This window comes from Lepeophtheirus salmonis, chromosome 13 (genome assembly GCF_016086655.4).
Source record: "Lepeophtheirus salmonis chromosome 13, UVic_Lsal_1.4, whole genome shotgun sequence".
Classification (NCBI taxonomy): domain Eukaryota; kingdom Metazoa; phylum Arthropoda; class Copepoda; order Siphonostomatoida; family Caligidae; genus Lepeophtheirus; species Lepeophtheirus salmonis.
In genome coordinates, this window is record NC_052143.2 from 23,173,961 (window position 1) to 23,196,580 (window position 22,620).

Consider the following 22,620-nt stretch of genomic DNA (forward strand, 5'->3'; position numbering starts at 1 on the left):
AAGGAAGTATTTAACGATTTATGCCAGAATACAAATTATGTATTCTGTGCATGCAAAAAAGTCATGCTCTATGAAGCATATAAAACATACCTATAAATGAATAGTGTTATGCCAGTCTTTATTTAGAACTGAAGACTGCAGTTCTGTCCTATTCATCCTCGGTCCTGTCCAGTTCAGTCCTCCATATCAGTCATAAAACTTATAAAGTTTGGTCATTTCATGACGCCAATCAACTTTATGATTTATTTTTTTAGTCAGTTCCAGTACTAACAGACAGATAGTCTTACGGTTTGTCCCAATAATGGAATGGACTAGACCGAATAAATAAGGAATGAAACAACACTACAAATGAATCTTTCATTATAGCTTTACCTTGTAACGTTGGAAACTTGAATTAATTTTGGTAATGTTTCACGACTAGCTTAACAAAGATTATTCTTGTAAAATATAAACTAATTGTTCAAATGCTACGGTCCCTATTATTTACTATCTTATACCGGAATCATGTATTTAAAAAATTGGGCTTTCACAATCCTGCTGAAAGAAAATTCCCTGGGAACTGATCAATCTTAATGGAAAAAAATATATAACATCTATTTGTACAAAAAAAAAAAAAAAAAAAAATGCAATATGACAAAATACATAGTTTTTTTGCACTTCTATTATGTAGTAGTCAGGGTTTAAGGAATTAATTTATTGATTCTATTTTGTAAGAAAAATTGATTGTTATAAAATTATCCAATGGAGAGGAGTGATACTTTGTTTCTTCATTCTTCGGACTCAATTGATTGAATTGAACTTTTCTTGTAGATACATTCAATACATTTCTTAAAATTATAATATTTTTGTATTTGATGAATTTGATTGAAAAAAACTTACATTATCTACATTATGTGAAAAAACTATACAACTTAAAAATTCATTTGTTGACACTGAGATTTATTTTGTCATTGGTGGGATGAAATTGATTTAAAAAACCTTTAAAATCACATCTTAACAAGAATTTTCTTCTTTCTTACCTATTAGGTTGTCAATTATTATAAATAACAACATTCACCCACTTTTTTTCTCCAGAGTGGAAGGATATATTTTCCGTGATCAAGAAGCAAAACCAAAACCTGAATAACTTTTTATTAAAAAAGTAAGTAATAAAAAGTTTCCTTGTAAAAACTTTTAACAATCAATTTTGGCAAGAATTATTCAATATGGCCGCCTCTAGCCTCTATTACAGCCTCTACACGAGGTCGGAATGTGGTGCAGGTTGCCAAAACTTTTCAACACCCTAACGCAGAAAGTAATACTATTCACAATTTAAAAAGTGGTTTTTACTCCCAAAATATTCCATATTTGGGGTGTATGTATATTTATTATATTTGAGAAACTTTTTACATTGTAAATATTATTTTGTGAATTAAAAAAAAAATGATTTCTTACCAGATTAGATGTGGTCATCTCTGGTCATGAAGTCTTTAAACGAAGTATATTTTTCTCTTCTCATCCTTCTTTTTCTTTTAATTTTATCAACCAATGTCACTTAAATTGCAATACTTAGTTTGCTTTTCACAGAACCACTATGAGAACTAGCCAAAATACTAACAGTCGATAATAACACGAATGAACCACAAAAAAATTAAAACTATGTATTAACTTTCAATTTACAATAAATATGGAACATAAATACGCGGTGAACAAGAAAATAATCACGTTTTTAAACATTTTCAAGGACCACAAGACAGTAACAAAGTGATGATACAGTTCAAATCTGTTCATTGTTACTTTTTGAGAATGATCTCATATCTAAATAACCATCTTTACTAAGTGATTTTATTTTAGTAACTTTTGGTTCCTTTATTTTACCAACATATCTACACACATTCTTATCAGTTTCAAATATAAATAATTTTCAGACCAGATCAATAAAAATTCACTGAACTTTTGTATAAGGCTTTAACTGAATCTTTAATATTTATTGCTTAACAAAAAAGGTGTAAATACTTCCAGTTAAAAACAGAACAAATAATAAAGTTAACACCTTTTATTTAGATCAAACTATAAGAAAGTTGTTGTTTAGACTTAATGCATCAGTTATTAAAGTGTGCTATTTAATTAGTCTAAAAATCATTTAATCTATTATAAACAGTTTTTTTGAAATACTTATCTTCTCTAAATATTCATTTTTTTAGGCTATTAATTTGTAAGCCATATGAACTATTGAGAAGTACTCAAAACAGTGAAAGATATTTTTTTTTCGGATGATTCTGGATATATCTTTTATGTACCACTTTATATAATCAGATTAACCTTCTATCCTTCATTAAATAGAAATGAAAAATATACTTCCAATCTAAAGTCTATAAAAAAGTTTAAAAAAATTTAGAACCCCAAAAATGTTAACAAATCTAAATATAGACCCACCTCCCTTCTTTGTAGCTTTGTTTAGATTAGGAATTGAATTTCCTTTGTTTTAAACAGACAGTTTTTTCTTCATTGATATGCAGAGTTTTCTATTGCTAAACAAGATCTAAATTCCCTATGATAAAGACCTACTGATCTAAAGTTATGTTAATATTAATTCTATATTGACTAAAATAATTGAAGTTCAAGTTTTCTTAAATGGATTCTACGATTTTCTCTCCAGTAAAGTGTATCCATTCACAATAAAAAATGAGTATATTTATGGAACTTTAATAATACGGGAAAATATATAAATATTACACTTAAAGTTAAACAATCTTGGCTCTTAACCAATGTATTTAATGCCTCTCTATAAAACTTTCAAAATTTATTTTAAATAATCAGTCTATTAATTTATTTCACTATTTTTTATTAATAATACCTTCTTGACACACTTTTTAAGCAATATAAATTGATTTACAGAAAACAAAGAGATTTAACATATAATTAACAACTTTAAAGGTGTGTGTGTATTTTTTTTTTTTGTTTGGTTAATTCAAAAAAAAAAAAAAAATAATGTCACCTTATCATGAAATTAATTCCAAGTGATATTCTCAAAGAAAAATATTTTTAAGAGCATACACATTACCAAAATATCTGGAACAGTTTTCTTTGCTCCAACTACATATATACCAGTAGGAAAAAAAAATTAAAAATGACTTAGCATAAAAGAGTTAGGCAAAAAGTTTTTTGAAGTGTGAAAATACAATGAGTTAATAGATTCAGCATGACTCTCATACTAATGAAGGCAAAATGATAAATAATTGTCGAGAGAGTAATGTACATATACATTGTTGACAAGTAAGCAAGCAAACAAAAAACACTAGAATTTTTGTACAAAATTCTACACTAAACAGAAAAGTAAAGATAAAATTTAGGTCAATGTCTTCCTTAAAATATCTCATGAATAAGTTTTAAAGATTATTTTAATATCTTATAATTAAAGATATCTAAGCATAAGATTTTATTTATGTACCTTGTAATTCCATACTTTCAATTAAATTAATTGTGAGTTTGAATAGTTTTTTAAGTCATCATAAGTAGTATCATATGTAAAAAACGGAATGTACGTTAATATTTTTCTCTCAGTTAGTCAAAATAGGTATTAGGTACTTTTTTTTGACATATCTATGTATATCATAAATTAATAAATATATATCATCTGATTAGTATAATTAATTTGATTTTTCCCAAAATAATCAATTTTTTAATAATCTTTAATTAGAATCTCATTTTTGCAATCATCTTTAAAAAGTACTTGTGATGTATTTAAATTGATTTAATAAACAAATAGTGTTGTATAAAATACATTTAACTAATATGTTAGTTATAATAAGAAATATATCAATGTGTTAAACCCATTAGTTCTAACCTCGGAAAATATAAAAAACGATCTTTTCACGTTACATTTTTGTTTTTTGAGGTCTGTAGAGTAACAAAAAAAATCTTTTTGACTTGTTTTGACAATTTTTAACAATATTACGTAACACGTACTGAAAAAGCCCAGGTTTCAAGCATAGATAGGGCTATTTTTTTTGTAATTCTCCTCATTTTCAGTTAGTAACATTCTTTAAAATGCATGTCAAAATTTTGTGACAATTTGTTCTTGAGTTTGTAAGTTATTGTGCAAAGTGTGACGCTTCTTTTGTTATATCCAAAACAATGAACCAAAAACAATTTCAAAAAGTGTTATTGAGACTTTGTTCCATAAAGCAAATAAATAATAATTTAAAAAAACAAATTTTGAACAAAAAACAAGCGTTTTTTCTCTGTTAAGCCCGGGACTTTTTATCCCATTTGTTATATTTCACAATATAACAATAACCAATCATACTTTTTATTCCAAAGAAAATAAACATTACAACCCAATGGGACAAAGGTGTAGAAAGAAACTTAAAAAAAGAAAAGAAAGTAATGATGCAATTTTTTTTCTCGATATTTATCATACAAAACGGTGTAATTTCTAAATAAACGTAATAAAAAGGTTTGAGGTTATTGGCTTAAATAAGTTTGTAATAACTATGGTAGAGAACTCTTCAACAGTACTTACTATCATTAAAATAAAATAAAATAAAATTAAAATCCTTTTGAACCTGATTACAGTTACGGTACTTAGAGAATGGTTCAAATTATGTTCAAATGTGGTAAACATATGTTAAATAAGAGTTCTATATCAATGAAAAAAACAGTTTGTACCAATTGTTGGCAATTTTAATTACAAGACGGACAAATAATGCCTAGTAATGCAAACAAATTCAATTACATAATAATACCATAAGGATTTATTTAAAATTTTGATTATATGTGTTTCATCAACACAACAGCAATCCAGAATAACTTTTCTCAAAATAGAGTGTGCGTTTCATTTGATTTTTTTAATTAAATATAATTAATTTCTGTAAGTACATTTTCTAATTATTCGTTTGGAGGAACAACAAACACATAAATAACAAAATTCAAATGTAACAATGAAGGGATTATTAATAGATAGGTTTTATTTAAAAGACCAAATTGAAGACAAATCAGGCTCATAAATTAAGGTTTGAAACTATATTTAAAATTATTATTTATCCCAAAAATTTGAATAAAAAACTTATAATTGACCACAATATGTCCATCAAATATTGAAATATATTTTTCTAAATGTAATAATTGGCGATTTTTTTAAACTAGTATCACATTTAGAGCAAAACTATTTTTTTTAAATATTGATCTTTTCACCATCGTCTCCATCCCTTGAGGTGTTGGCTTTTTATTTGTCTTTGCCGCGTACATGACCGACAGTATGTTTGCTATTAAGGCTTCTATTTTTAATTTTTATGGTTGACTTGACGCCGTTGACACTAGCCAATTACCCTTCGTGATTCTGCAGTTCCATATATTTTGTACTATCTCCTCCACTCCGGGCATATTTAGAAAAAACAACTATGAATATATAAAAGTATTGAAGTCAGAGAGTCAATTTTAGTCTCACTGATCTTTGAACATCCTTTTTATTCCAAAAATCATTTGAATATTGTTTCATTCTTTCAATAATCGACATGCAATTGTATTAAATTGTGGGTTTTCCGTAAAATCCATTTCAAGCTCTCTTTTATTTAATTGAATTATTGAAGTATACACCTATATGAATCTAAATCTTTTAGTTATTGAATTTCCATTTGCTTGATTACTTTAAATAAAACGGAATCCTGATGTATTAGTACAGTCTTCTATTTCATTATGCCTTTTATTGACAATCAAAATCTACATCATAAAGAAAAAAATAAAATCCCTTTTTTGAATAGATAGTTTATGTAAAGATAACGGAAATGAAGTCATTCCCTGCTGATGGTGTAAGGTCTCATATACATACATTATAAATTGTACTGAAGGAAATGAGTAAAGATATTTCGAGTAGTTGCAGTAGAAAGTAGTAATAACAGTACATCAATCCTCCCGGATTTTTTAAAGTTCTTTTTCGAGGTATTCATTCCTATTACTTAAATGGAATTGATATGGGGCATTAAAATAATTAAATCCTTCTCACGCGAGAAGAAATATATATATTTTGAATCTCCTGTTTTCTATCTATTAGCATTTAAATAAACATCAATTAAATGAGTTTTAAATGAGATACATTATCGATGAGATTTAATCAAGACTTTCCTTATATGAAGATATAATTATAAAGGGTGATTCAAAACGAGCGGTTTTTTCCAGTAGGAACTTTTTGACAGGCGCGTGTGAGTTCTGTCAAATTAATACGTCATTTGTACTCAGTATTGTTTTACAATTTTTCATGGAAAGATATACGCCACAACAACGTGTACAAGTTGTTCAATTTTACTATGAAAATCAGCGTTCTGTGAAATAAGTTTTTCGCAAATTACGCCCCACTTATGGTCCACATAATCGACCTTCAGAATCCACAATTCACAGAATAATAGAAAAATTTGAAGGGACAGCAACTTGTTGGGATGCCCCGTCGTCTGGTAGGCCACGTACAACCAAGAGTGTAGCCGAAGATCGCGAAGAATCGATTCGCCACCGCTCTCAACAACTTGGCTTGTCGTATGCAACAACCTGGCGTGTTTTGAAGAAAGATTTGGGTTTAAAGGCATACAAAATACAGCTCGTGTAAGAATTGAAGCCGCCAGACCTTCGTTTGTGTCGTGTGCTCAGTGAATGGGCTCTTGAACGTATCCAAGAAAATCAGTTTTTTCCGCGCCAAATTTTGTTCAGTGATGAGGCACATTACTGGCTCAATGGCTACGAATTGTATCCAGAGCATTCATTACATCAATTGAAAACAATAGTTTAACAAAGTTATTAGTGAGATTCTGGTCACAGTGCTAGAACGCGTCATCGAAAATTGGCGCGAAAGAATGGACCATTTAAAGGCCAGTTGCCGCCCACATGTGAAAGGGATTATTTTCTAAAAATAATTGTAAAGGGCTGTTTTTTCAGTTCATAAAGTTAATAAAGTTTTGACATAATATAATATAATGTTTTATTTTTATAATCCAAAAACCGCTCGTATTGAATCCCCCTTTATATGGATCACGTATAATAGGAAAAAAAATGTTTTAAGTTAGAAGTGTGGACTTTGGTAAACGGCTATATGTTTGAATTAGTCCTATATCATCGGAAATAGAGTTTATAATAAATTATTAACTTAAATATAAGTGTAGATATAAAGGAACTCGCCAACTTGACTTGTTAACATATACTGAATGTATTTCTAAGTTCTTTCGAATTAAAATAAAAGGGATCTCTTGTATTCAATTTATAGGGCTTGTGAATAATTTTGTGATAAAAAAAGCTAATTTTGCTTGTTCAAAATGTCAAAAATCAAGTCATCGACATTGACCAGCAATTTTAATTTCTTTTCATTCTGTTTCAAATAATGTCCATTAATACTAATTATATCCATGTCTTAAAAAGTTGACACGTTACAAAATAAAATATATATAAAGTATATATTTCGAAATATTTTATCATATACTGTGGTTTCAATACAAGATGAAATAATTGTTCTTTTACGTTTGTTTCCTTATCCTTTTAGCCATGTTGAAGCATTCTTCGGAATGCAATGCTTAGATAATCCTCACTTTCCTCATGTTCATCAATAGTATAGTATCGGTTGAAAATCTGCAAAGGCTAAAGTCTAATCAGTCCGGGAACAATCATTATCTTTCAAAGAGATGAAATACTTTAAGTTTAAAGTAGATGGTGTTTAACTATGTTAGAGCTAAGTTATTTCTATCATTCATTATTTTCTTCAGACAGCAGCAATTATAAAAAAGACCTAAAAGGGGAAAAAGTACTTATCTGGAATTGAGTCATTAGACTGATCCTACACTACTCAGTGCATCTCAAATCATTAAGAGATTGTGAATAAACCATGAGCAGCCTTCTATCCACCAAAATATTTATCTACGATGGGAATTCAGTGAAATATCTTTCATCATTCATAATCCCTATTTCTTTGCTTCATTGAATTCATCAAGTTTTTTTCAAATCAAAACTTCCAATTCTTTGACAGAATTTAATTTTTTTTAGCAACACATTGGCTATATTGATGAAACCATTAAATTATATTTTTTTCAATAAGAACAAATCTCGAGTAATAAAGAAGGTACAATACCCAATAAAGATTAATTTTCTTACAAAATATCACAAGAAAAGTAACCAGTATTGAACTTATTAGAAGAAGAAATATCATCAATGATAGGATCCGAAGGCTCTTTTTGAAAAGGTTCAATTAACTGAATTCGAAATGAGTCAATATCATTCAGAACATCTTCATCCTCCAAGTCATGATTTTAAATTATCGTTACTTTTGTATTCACTTGAACCCAACATTACAGTGTTCATTTTGCTTTTATATTAAGCAATTCTTATGTTTATTGCTTTATAGAACACAATAATTTTGAAGAATGCCTCAGTGACGGCATATATTTGTCATTTTACAAAGAAAATGGGCTCAAATTCAAGTAAATGTAAAGTCAGTAAGATAAAAGATTTAGTTTTCATTATCTTACTCATGTACTAAGCTTCTTATGACTAATTATGTCAATTATTTGAGTTCTTAAGACCTTATTATCGTTTTCATAATAAAATACATTAATTCACTTGTTTTTAAATTTGATTAAATAACGTAAATGTAAGGGTAATTAAGAGGGAAGCATAACAAATAATAATTATCAATTACTTTCTATATTCATACTTAAAGTCAGCAGATACTTCGTTTTAAATCAATTAGAAAGGAGACATTATTTTATGATCTATATACAAGTAGTTTAAAGTAAAGTATATAAACACTTTTTATATATAGTTATTGAAGATCCCAAAGTCCGAATTCCAGGATATCTATCTATGATGTACAAATTCAAGAATGTAAATACATAAAGATAGAATATTATAAATTAAATGTAATCTCAAAAGTTCATTACTGCAAAATTAAATGATTTCTCATATAGAAATTGGATAGAAATGAAATGTATTTTAAAATGTTCTACTATGTCTTTAGGAAAAAAATGGGGTTTTATTTTCCTTCAAGTTTTTACTTGTTTTTTGTTTTAAGGACTTGCGCAAAATAATCATATATCATTATTAATAATATTAATTTCTTTCTGCGATTCACTAAAATATTAAATACTCATTTTGAATTTTTCTCTTCTGAAATTTAATCATCACTTTAACTTTTATTACATGAAAATAAAATCTTTTGGTGTTAAATTAATAGTTAAATATTTGTTAATTGGTTATATACGAGTATTCAGTAAATATATTCGTAGAAGGAGTAAAATAGTTTACGGGAGGATAGTTGATACCCACTGGTTAGGCTGAATTGATACATGTTCAGTGAAAATAAGAAAAATAAAATATTTTTCTATTTTTTTTCTTTTTTGTAGCTGTCATTTTTTCTATTATATTAGGTTTTGTATGTTACATTTATTATCTGTTGACTGTTACTTATTCAAGCTTTAAGTCTATATAATATCTTAAAAAATATTTTTGGTTCATGTAATAGTTTCATTTTCAATTGTACAGATACTCCCAACTATTTTCAAGTATTGTTGAATTATTTCTGCTACACGTGCACAACAGTTGTATTAACTTACCTAATACAGGGAAGGGGGGTTCTTTTGTTTTCTATAAAAATAATTCTTTGTAAAAACTATTACAAAGGTTATTTTTTTGTGAGTTCCTTGTTTATTTTTTACCAAACAAATATATTGGCTTCTGGAAACGAAGTTTAGTATCGACTAACTCTGTTCTCTCCAAAGTAAAAAAATGAAATATCCACTTGAAGCATCCAATAAGTCAATTTTCTTTTATTTATTTTGGAGAAAAGCCTTCACTTTTTTTTAAGGTTGTATTTCCGCTTACTACTAAATACAACCTTAATTAATGAACGGATCTTTGCAGGTCATGATGAGTATTTCAAAACCATGGGATAGCGTTTGTAGGTCTGCTGCACTCAAATAATATCATTTGAGGAATTTCATACTTTAACTAAGGCCCAAAACCCTGTTCGGGATCCAAAAAGCGTCCGAGTCCTCCAACTCCGGTATATATTCCAGTAGAAACTGTTTCTAGTAAATTAATAAAAGAAGCCTTTTGCAACGGCCTTACTGTGAAACACCCTGCCACTCTAGTTCAGAGAAGACCAAGAAAAAGAAATGAAAAGAGTGGTCGTGGGGGGTATGGTACGGAGTGATACTCATACAGATGGATTGGCCAATCGTTACGTCTCGATCATATGAGTTGTGTCTCAAAATGGAGAAAATTGTTTTTAAGGTAAAGGAAGTACTCTATGTAGTGAAGCATACGAATGGAATTATTCCACTCGGAATCCGAAGCTGCATGTCCAACTTAATTAATATCACAGTCTCCTTCCAGGTGAAAGCACACTACTAGCGGTATAATATTTTTTAAATCACATTGTTGACAAATAGCGTCCACCCAAGGAGGGTTGTTGGTTTTGTCTTCTTCTCTATCTCTAAAAATTTTTAATAGAAGATTTACTTGTTTGTGATCCTTCTTGAAAGGGAGAGGGGGGTGGGGGCAGGAAGAAGAAAAAAGTACATATTTTATATTATTTACTTTTTATTACGGATTTCTTTTGGGAAACACATATTCAATGATTATATATAATGTGAGCTGTTTTTCATTATTTTAATTTCGTTAATTTCTGTGTAAGTTATTGAAGTATGTTGCTATTATTAAGATAAAAAGGAATCTTTTCCTTATTATTTATAGTTAATTCAGAATAAAGTAATTTATTTACAAAAAAGAAAAGAAAAAAAAGATTGTAATCCTAAGAAAGGGTCTCTCTTATTATGCCCATTAATTTTCTTCTTTATAGCTTATGTTCAATTTGATTCCTTTACCTACATACAAATGGTTGAGTTATTACTCTCTGCTATTTTTGTTTCACGTTTCTTTGAACCTATCAACACCTTTAAAAAAAAGAAATAATATTGTTTTTTTATTCTTTAAAAAAAGGTGTCCACAGGGATAATAATAAACCAATATTAGCACTATATATAAAAAAGCAAACATGAACAAAGGTTACACTTTTTTTCTTCTTTTTCTTTTTATTATTGTTCTTTTAAGGACAACAAACAAAATCAACAAGTTTTGCCTTTTTATGCAAGGAGCAACAAACAAATAAATACACATACGAAAAAAACAAATTCTGAAACAAATAAACGTTAATGGACTGATGTATTACATGCAAAGCAAGGTTTTACGTCTACGGGATGGGGATTTTAAATTGGTAAATTTAAGAATAATGTATATCATAATTTAAATCCAAAAATTAATTTGCCACTTACATCTAGGAGTCAAGCTTCCAACCTGAAACATAAAGGTCTTAAACTTAAATAACGGAAGAAAGGCTTCATACTCTAGTTAGGGGCTTGGGGTTGGTCTTTATAATACTGAAATACAGTAGAAGCTCCTAAAATATTTCCAGCTTAGAAGATCAAGGTTGTGTCCGGATTTCTGAGCTAAACGAATAAGAAATCATTTTATGAACAAAACGCACCACTATTTTGAGGAAAGACTTACACTGGGCTAGAAGAGCTTTTTCCATCTTTACTTAAGTATGAGTCTTGCTGGAAAGGGCTTTTATCTTCTTGTAATTCTTTTTTGTTGGCTAGTCTCTTCCACTGTTCGGTGAAAATGAGCTTGTAAATTTTAATGACCAATTTAATAGTCGAGATAAGCAAATCAAGCATTTGGGAATTGTTTCCTTAGGGTAAATAAATTCACTCTTGTCTTCTTTAAATTTTTTATTGTATCATTTCCATACGACAAATAAAATAAAATATCTTCGTGTGCACAACTAATCAAACCCCATGGAATAGCTTGGTACCAAAAAAGAAGATCATGAACATATATTGGAAGATAATGGGAGCAAGTAGTCCACTTCAAGGAAATACAGTGGTAAAAATACACTTATCTATGGAAATACGAAGGAATTTGGGCATAAATAATATCAATGATATTTTAAAATTTAATAATTAATTCGTCGGAACATTTTTATAAATCGACAAAACCTCAAATCTATGAACTGTATTTTCAAATATTCATTTTTCCTTGTGTGGTTTTTATTTGTTTTAACGGAATTTAATTATTTTATGTGTGTACATTATTGATTGTATATGTTGTATTTTCTCCACAATAATCATTAATATGTTATATTGGTGTAAAAAAAATAGATGAACTATGAATCCACAAATCCCGTTTTATATTGCGTTGGAGGCTCTTAATTTACAATACGATCGAAAGAAGCTAGTAAAAATTAAATTATCTAATCTTCCAATTCATTAGTTTCCAAACAACTCCAAAAGCTTTATAGAACGGATATGGGGATCGAGAAAGTGGGATAGAGACCGGCGCATGAAAAATAATTCACCGGTTCAAGACAGAGGTGGCTACCATATCGTCCTGCAACTTTAACAGTCTTCACAAAAAGGTAAAAAAAGAAAAGATGAAATCGATAGGATATGCTCTTTTTGCAAAGGATTGCACGAATTACAATTCTTCCATTTTTTTTTAATAATGCAGCGATACTTCTAAGGGAAATCGTGGAAAAGAAAATTTTAGATGCACTTGGAATAGAGCTAAAGAAAGAAAATTGGTTTGTGACTATCCCACCGACAACTCGGGCTCCCCTAAAAGCAGACGCAAACATTATGAAAGTTATATTTATTTTTTATTTCACCCGGATTTTCAGCTGAATAATAAAGACGTCATGACTCGATGATTTTGTTGATAGACAATTTTGGGTGCTTCAACCGTTTTAAATTATAGTGTTTCTATATAATTAGTTGTGAGAACTGGGGTGATCTTTTATTCTTGGCTGTGTTCAGTCGTGTGGTAGCTGGCCTATCAGATTTCTAGCCGGATCTATTGGTTTATATTTTCCCCCTCCCTTATTTGTCTTTCGCTTAATGAATGTCGTTATTTATGTATTTCTTCAGTATTCGTTGGATAAAATATTGGATAAGTTCTTCATTAATTAGTATATGTATATTTATTATATTCAATAAGCGTAGGGAGGGAAATACTATTAATAATATGCAAACTCAACCTTTCATCTGTTCATATATTGGATTTTAATGATTGTTTTTATTATAGTTATTTTTTCTTCCTCAGTATTTTAAAACTATTACACAATTTTTATCAACTCTTATGTTTCGAATATTATGCATAGAAGTATAGCTACTAAAATATCGTAATCTGAGAGAGTGTTAACTATATGTCTATTTTTCTTAAATCCTGAGATTACTAAATATTATTGTGCACATTACTGGCTACAACTTCAGTAGTTTTCAGAGGCCATTTCTTTATAATATATAACTCATATTAATTTTTCTTAGCAAACTTTGGTTATAATAATTTTTTTTTTGCTATAATGACATATACCTCAAAATATAGGTCATAAAAAGGATACCAACGTAAAATTTATGAAAAAGGAACCAAGATAAAAATCATGAAAAAAGCCACCAACATAAAGAAAATTACTAAGATAAAAGTAATCAAGGTGTGCACGTTTTGGTTCTTTAAGTTAAAAATAAACAAACTTGCAAATTTTGACATATACTCGTATATGTCAAAGCAGAAAGCTACAATTCATTCAATTGCATTCATTGTTGAAGATACATGATTTTTCTACAAATTTTTTGAGTAATTTTGATAGCAATTTTGTTAAGATAAGTTATGTCTGTAGTGTTTAGTATTTTTATAATATTTCAAAAATACTCCATTTTTTCTAGAGTAAATGTGTATCCTTCTAAAAATTTCATTATCAACCCTTGCCAATCATTATTTTAAAGATTCAAAAAATTATTTCCACTCTAATATCTAACATAAATATCAACCCAAATAAATAAATGAACATTGTTATGTATTTCTTTTTATTATTTTACTATAAATATTCAATAATAATAATAACAAAAACAACACAAACTTGAAGAATAAAACATATCTTATAGTTACTAAATAAATGTATGTAAGTATATGATAATTTTATTAATATTTATAAAACTGTTTGAATAATTCATTTTATTGTTGTACACATTTTTAGGTATATTTAAGTATAGACCAGTTTGATTTATAGTCAAAAAGTGGAAGAAAACTCTAATAACAAAAAAATAATGAAAGAAAGTAAGTAAAAGTTATGAGCCATAGTCACCACAAAGAGAGATAAAAGCTACTTGAATAAGTGTACAAAATGACTAAACTGTTTTTTCCCCTCGATATAGTTTAATGATTGAGTCCCGTGATTGTAAAGACATCTCTTTCATCCTGAGTTCCCTCATTGTCTTTGTAGACCTTTTCATGAGGTCGCAAGGGCTTTTTAGAATTATTCATTTGCCAACTAAGGAGATAGGCTTCATTACACCGTGGTTTTCCTCCGCCTACTACCCCACCTCTTCGTCTCACAGATGAAGGATTTCGTTTCATGGAGCAACGTAAAGGAACATCGAAGCCCTCTTCCCCCTCTACCTCAAGAGCCCCTTCATTATCATCGGATTGAGAAGATCTGGAGGAAGACTCGCGAGGAGAGGAAAGGACTTCATCACAAATCAACTCGTCCGAAGTGGAATGCGGAAGGAGTCGAGGGATGCGTCGATGTTGTTGACAGTTGTTGTCATACGAAGACTCTTCTGTAAACCCGGAGTCCACATCATAGCGAGGATCAACTTCCATGTAAATATGTTGGTTTCCTCCACCGCCTCCAGAGGAAGAGGAAGTTGATGAGGGATGGATGTAGCCAGATCGTCCTGGTCTCCCAGGTCGGGTGTTGGGAGGACCGCAAAAGACGAGTTCTTCTGAGTTGAGCCGTTTTCCAGAGAAGTCTGAACGTCGTGAATGGGTTGCATGGGATGTCCATTCTGATGATTTCAGAGGATGCCCACTTGAAGGGGGCCCCAAGAGTGTCTGTAAAAAGAAAAGCAAAGAATAAGGCAAGGGTATTTACTTAGCAAAAATATATGTATATATACATTCATAAGTAGTATGTTTGTATTCTCAACTTTACATCCAATAATAATATAAAATAAAACAAACAAACATATGTATGTTATACTTAAGAAAAGAGAAAATAAGAAAGAACCCAATTCAATTTGCAAAATAATCAAAAATAGTTTTTATAAATATATATTATATTTATAATTTAATCAATTGGAGATAAGTTTTTGCAAATGCGTTTAAAATGCCGAATAAATAAGTTTTCATAAAAATATTTTTAATAAAAATTCGAAAACTTTTCATAAATTTGATTAAATATAATGTTTGAAAAATATCCCATAATCAATTACATAAGAATACGCTAGGAGTAAAGTAATGAGTTATGTGATAAAGGACATGTTCTTATTACAACAATAACTTGCACTTAATTTGTTATACGCATGACTACTGGTCAAATTCGAATGGTATTTGTTTGTTCATATGTGTATATGTACATTTGATATATTGCAATAAATAACTTTTCATAATCATAAAAAGAAATAAATCTTATAAATGTTTATTCTTTTATGAACAATATGCTAAAATCTAATATATACATTGTAGATCTTAAAAGGGAAATAAATATATTAATGTCTCATAACCATTCTTTCTTTCTATTAATGTCAAAATAAATATAGGAAAACTTATTTGAATCAATGTCAGATCCCCCCTCCCCTCCTTCCTCTTTCTCTATTGCTATTTGTGATTATTTGAAAAGAGAAACCAAGGTACATTGATGCAATTGATAAATTTCTTTGCAAGGCAATACAATTTTTTACGAGCAGCACCGCCAAGGACAAACTATGAAGAAAGATTAACTATATGAGGAAGGAATAGAAAGGAAGCAATTGTCTTTTCATCAAATTAAGTGCCCTCACATTGAGCTACCTCACTAACATACTAAATTACTATATATCTTCTAGTCAACTGTCGATTTTTTTTTATAAATAACCCCTTTATCAGTTTCTGAACATTTATTGGTTAAATTAAAATTAGCTCTTGTTCCGCTGTGAACAATTTTTAAATAATTATTAACCTTCTGATATTGAAATGGGATATTATACACCCCGAGATTGATAAAATTGCTTCTTATTCATTTTAATTTACATTTTATCTCAAATAATTTTGGTATTCTCATGAAAAATTTATTCTGATTTTATATAATTCTTTATTTATCTTGATAACAGCTTCTCTAGAATTTATTCATGTATATAGGAATTCATAATCAAGGCTGAGTGAATTTTATTAACTATTTTGCTCAGAGGTCGGTTCTTTATTTTTCATTTTGATTTCTTAGATTCTTAATTTTCAATGTGAGAACGGAGACATATAATAATAGTAACTATATAATTATAATATTGTAAGGTCTATTTTTTTATATAATGCACGTAATCTCATCAGAAACGGATGCGTACTAATTTTAATTTCCAACATTTTCATAAAGTAATGAATATTACATAGAAAATTATGTTTTAATCATATAATAACAAATTATGCTGTATTATTAACAAAAATTTTGTTTTGAAATAAGGATTTTTTTTTTCGATGTCTCATAGTCTCACAAGTATTTTTAGCATTTTACCGAGTGGTCCATTAAAATCTGAAACCTTTGAAATTTAAACTTCAACACGATTTAATTTATTAATCAAAAATAAAATTTAACAAAATTAATAGAATAAACAGATGTGTGTCTTGGCTGTCTCAAGGGTTATTAATGTCAAACAAGAGTTCAAAAGAACTCAAGAGACTCATTCAAAAAAATCTTGCAACAAAAGAGATTGGTTTCTTTCATTACTGGAGTCAAAAGTCGCATTTTCACCCCCACAAGGCTCTTTATAACCACTTTTTTGGTTGCTCTCTGGACAGTCAGGTATGAATATCCGAAATCTCTTGCAAATGCCCTCATGGACTTGAGGGGATTGGTATAGGCTTTTTTCTTAAACTCTTCCGGGTCCAGTTTGGCCTTTTTGACAGATCAATTCTTTTTTTCAGATCAACGTTTTGTACTTACTGACGCCGTAGGCGGTGGTTCTGAAGACGTCCAACTGCTTGGAGTGCACGAAATGAAATTCGTCCATCACGTTCAAGTATCATTTTCATGACTTGAACATAATATAAAGAGCTCAAGTTTTTTTATAAATAATTGTTTATACTTTAATATATCAAATTATGAATTAATTTCATGATATCAATGCTCATTAGTTATAAAACTAGTAAGTTCAAATTTCAAGGGGCCACCTGGTAATTGATATTTACGGGTACAAAATAGTTTTGATGATTAGAGCTATTATTACCTAATCATGAAAAAATTCTCATTAATAGAAATTAACCTTTTGATACATCAGAAACATTTAAAGCCAAATGTTTCACTAAGGGATCTAATGTTAAGAATACATTCCAATTATATACTTACTGCTTATTTTGAAATTTGATTAATATTTAGGGACAAATTTTATATTTCAATATATAAATGCCATTTAATAAAAAAATAAAAAATCTGTTCCTTTTCATTTTTAATTTAGTTTATGTTTGGTAATCACATATATGACAAGATGTCCTATATATCCGAACTAGAATATGTTTTTAAAGGCTATAAAATGTAATTAAAAATTGCTATAAAATGAAATACGTAGTCTAAAAAAAATGTTATCCCCAAAACTCGTATAAGACAAAGGATACATTTTTTTACTTTATATGTTATATAAAAGTGCCTCTAATAATGGCAAGCCAAATAAAAACAACACAATAAACCAAGTATTTGGTTGTACATTAAATATAATGATAATAACTTCAAATAAAATAAACCATTTTTGGGTTGCTTTTCTTATTTTTTTCTTTAGGGAAGAATGATAGAGAAAAAAGCACTTATGTATTTGGCAATCTAAAAAAAAAAAATATAGCTAAAATAACTCCATATGTAATATATATATATAAGAATACAAATACATAAAAACAAAGTTATTAAATTGCATATGCAGAATAATACTTCATGTTACGACTACTCGTTGTTTTCTTCCTTCTTTTTTTTTTATAAGAAAATACTTATTAATGAAAAAGAAAATGGAATTAAAACAACTTTTTTACTGAATACTTTTTTGAAACTATATTTTTTTCTTACTTGATTTCTTGATCAAAATTTCGGGACATTTTTTTTCTTTATGCCGATTTTGGGAATCAAATTAGTATCCATCTATATTGATGAGGTTGCATGATGGATGTATTATCTGAAATAGTAGCTAAAATATTGTTTTTGTAGCTACCCTTGTACGGCTCAGTGCTTACGTTGAAAAGAAGACAAATCCCATGATTCGAAAGGAAAAATAAATGAAAGACTTATGAGCAAAACAGTTAATCCTTTCTCGCATGAATTGGAAAGAGGTGAAATATGATATTTTCTATTAATTTTATTTGTAATGTTTTCAGTCTAAGAAACACACTCAAAGAAAATATAATTCAAAATATTAGAATGTATATAAAACACTAATGATATATGAAATTTATGTTCGAGGTGCATTTATTACTAATTAAGAATGCTACCAAAACTTTCATTTCATACAACCCAATTTTTATTATAAATATAGTAATAAATAATTTACTGACAATTTCCTAGACAGAATTATAAAAAGATTTTTGAAACTGAAATAATTAAAACAATCGTAAAACTGGTAAACTCCTGTATTTCTATTATTATTTCATGTTAACCCAATAATTCTTGCAAGTTATCATTTTTAGATATTTATTTGATAAGAGAGACTATTTTCTCATGTGTTGCTACTGAAGAACGTTATGGGAGAAAGGGTTAATTAAATTCTCTAAGCCTGCATTAATAATAACTAAATATACAAATAAATCCTAAAAAAGGCGTTATCAAGATAGATAATATAGTCAGATAGTTTCTTGAGCATACTGAAAAGTTTTGCGATAAAATGTAGATTCAAGGGAATAAGAAGCAGTTTTATAAATTTGATGGTGTATATTATCTCGTTTTACTCTAACAGAAAATTAAATACCCAGAATTACTACTTAAAACCCCACATGGAATGCTGTTTAAGCCTCTTTCTTTAGAGCTATTCAAAGAATGTTATATGCTCACAAATAATGCACTTTTTTCCCTTTCCTTTTTTGATCAATTTAAGCAATTTCTTATATTTTTAAGTAATGAAAATAGGAAATATAATTTACAAAATTTATTTTTAATTAATGTTCTTTAGATTTTTTTTCCTTGTTTGATTATTTTGTGTTGTTAGATAATAAGTTATTAATAAAAATTTATTTATTTCTGAAAAAAAAATAATTAAATAATTGTTTTGTCTTTATAAAAAAATTTGTTTTTGATAATGACGAAATAAAGACGAAACTAAATGTGAAAAAACGAGACGAAAAGAAAAATAAAATAACACTTGCTCAATGCAAATTTATTTCTTTTTTTTTATTATTTATTGATGAATAAAAGTTTATTTTTTTATTATTTTAACTTTTTTAGTTAAAAGTTATCATGGATACATAATGCAAAAGCAAAAGTTGTAAACAAATATATAGTTAAATGATAAGTCAACAACTTATAGATGACAAAAAAGAGTAATAAAGAAAATTGTTTCATCATCTATTCCCTATTTTTTTGGTAAAAGGGAGATTGAATAACTTTTTATTGGATCAAAGAATAATAATTAATTTTAACGAGAAGTATAAAGTTGAAAAAGATTGAATTTGAAAAACTCATCACAAAAAAATCGACCAAAAAGTAGATTGTCATTAATGAAAAAACATAAGAATGACTTTATTATAAACATAAGCATAAACATGTCAGTTGGTACCTAAATACATATGTGTATACTCATTATCATCATAAAAGTATTAGGAAATTGAATTATAAAGATGAAAAAGGAATGAAACATACAGAGAAGGTTTTTGATGGAGAAATAATTCAATTTTATAAGAATGTAATACAGTTACATAGAAGATAAGTAAAAAAATATGGATACACATTTGTGCATAATTTAAAAGAATGTATATGTTAATAAATGCATTTAAGTATGTACACAGATATCTTTTGATTGAAAACCATGAGGGCTCTAGATATGGAGAATATTGGCAGGTTCTGTAGGTACATAATATTTCAAAATATAAAAATCAATCCTTTTAACCAATCTACCAGTTATAGAATCATAGATATAGTGGGTGCGTCCTCCATTTAACAACCAAAACGATTTAAAATAAATGATTTTCTCTTGAATTAATCATCCGATTATAATTTTAAAAAAACAATGTCAAATGAAAGCTGAATAGAAAATATTATAATTATTCAATATAATTGCCTTTGGCGTCAATAACGGCCTCGATTCCACTTCAGAAACGGAAGCAAGTCTTGATGATAATATTATTTGCGAAAAAAATGCACAATTTAATTCACATGATATCTTATTTAATAGTTGTGGAGGATTAGTTGATTAAAATATAAGTTTTGCCGATTCTGTAAAGGTCTTAATTTTTTTTACAAAATTTAAAATTACGAAAATGAATTACAAAATCGTCTATATATATATATAATATTATTAATTGAAGAACTTAACTAATTTCTTATAAATCGCACCAATATTAACTCAGGAGGTAAATTTAAATTAGTTTAACTTTATAGAAATAATATATCAAATCATTTTTTGGTAATATTTATTTCCTCATTACTCCAACATTGGAGCCTTACTGTATTTAAAAAAACAAAAAACTTTAGAGTGAAACCTCACAATGATTTTCACTTATTATAACAAAAGAAAGCCAGATTGGTGTATTGTATCTATAATAAAAGTACTAGAAGATTAAAAAAAAAATAGAGAAATAAATATTTAACATTCAATTAGGTAGCCGCAATGAAAAATTCTATTAAATCATAAATAGGTAGATATAACTACACTCACTCAGACATATGTATGTAATTCTATTTTCGTCTTATATAAAAATAAATAAATGAATCATGTTGTAAGAAGATAAAGAAACTGCCTTGGGATTTCATGCTTTTGTTGTTGTTATTTTATTATTATCTCTTTCTTTCTTTGTTATTCATCATCACGTGATATCTTTATATGTAACTGCTTTTGCAAAATGAATGTACGTAGCTTTTTCCATTCTTGCCATAATCTTCTTGATGAATACTAATTTTTAATGAGGGAAGATGTGTACATATTTCTACTTAAATGTAGCATTTGTATCCTTTTCATATTATGTACCACCTCTAGCAACATCCTTTTCCAAAAAACTTATCCACTTTCAACAGCAAAAAAATATAGATCTGCATATTTTAATCTATATCATATTGTTAAAAAGTTATGAATAGAAGACACACAGGGAATTATCCCGTAGCGTATCTTCTTGTCTTTATTTCTTCGCATGATGGAATGAACAACATATGATGTTGACTCTTTTTTTCATTTTCTTCAACAGATTACTCATTTTAAAGTCTTCTCATGTGGGTATAAAATTTACGTGTGCTAAAATTCTATGGTTCACATCATGAATTGCATCATAGTTGAAGGTGATTCCATATTGAGGGCTAATAGTTGATATTATAAAAAAATGATGAAAATTCATCAAATGAGATTCAAAATAAAATAAAAATACTAATATTCAATACTATGCCAAAGAAAAATAGGAATAGTTGAATTAGGTATAATTGATATGTATTGAATATCCCTATATATAAATAAATAATTTTTTTTTATCTATTACGGAAGAGAAAAGTAAAGTTGTAATTAAAAATAAATATAGTATCAATTTACTTGTAATAGTCATTTGGATGGCTAAACTTTGAAAATGACTAATAAGTACATAATTTTACAATGACACATTTTAAATACAGTCCGAATAGGCAGTATGGTGATAGACTTTTATATGAAATATTTTATTAAGCCCTTTTATTTGTTAGTCTAATTTTGATAGACTAGTAGTTCACTATTTTTCTTTTTTCCCCTATTGGTCTAAGTAGTAGTTGCACTAATTATGAATAAATAAACATTTCAATACTATCACCAATCCTTTTGACCTAGAATATTGAAGTCAATATAAACGGATATGTGAGTTGATACATAAGAAACTTTCACGAAAAAAAAAAAAAAAAAAGAATTTGAACTTAATTTTGTTTGTAGTATTATTGATCAGCATAGAAAAGAATTTATGGATCATTAACTCAATCTAAATCTGAGTTGTGAGGTCTTAAAGATGAAGACATTAGCATTTTGATAAATATTTGATTAGAAAGATATGGTAAACAAAAATTTGGGATATGAAAGTATTATACATAATTAAAAGCTATTAGTTATCTTACAAAATTATGATATAATTTTTGTTTTGAATACAATGTAAACCATGTTTTTTTGTTTTTGACCACACATTTTTCAGGATATTGATTTATTATTTTTTATTTTAGCTTTATAAAATTAGAATCCTAAAACTATTTTTTAAAGCTTTAGAGTAAAAAATTCATAGAGTAAGGAATAATACTATGAATTATAAAAATAATTTCCTCATTTTTATTGTAAAAAAAAAAAAGTTTTCAACGACCATACCCTTTTAAATGAAAATATAAAAAAATGTAACATAAACAAAATGTAAATAAAATTAAGATTTTGATAAATCACACCATTAGTCCGAATTCAATGAATT

The 22,620-nt window shown here is 27.9% G+C and overlaps 1 protein-coding gene across 2 annotated transcripts in view; it reads right to left on the bottom strand.

Annotated features, from left to right (window-relative positions):
• Positions 1 to 13,854: 13,854 nt before the first annotated feature.
• LOC121128035 (uncharacterized) overlaps positions 13,855 to 22,620 on the bottom strand; it is a 205,136-nt gene continuing 196,370 nt past the window's right edge. For both annotated transcript variants that reach the window (XM_071892814.1, XM_040723607.2), the window contains exon 7: positions 13,855 to 14,898. In XM_071892814.1, the coding sequence (XP_071748915.1) occupies positions 14,221 to 14,898 (678 nt within the window). In that variant the 3' untranslated portion in view covers positions 13,855 to 14,220. The remainder of the gene's footprint in view (positions 14,899 to 22,620) is intronic.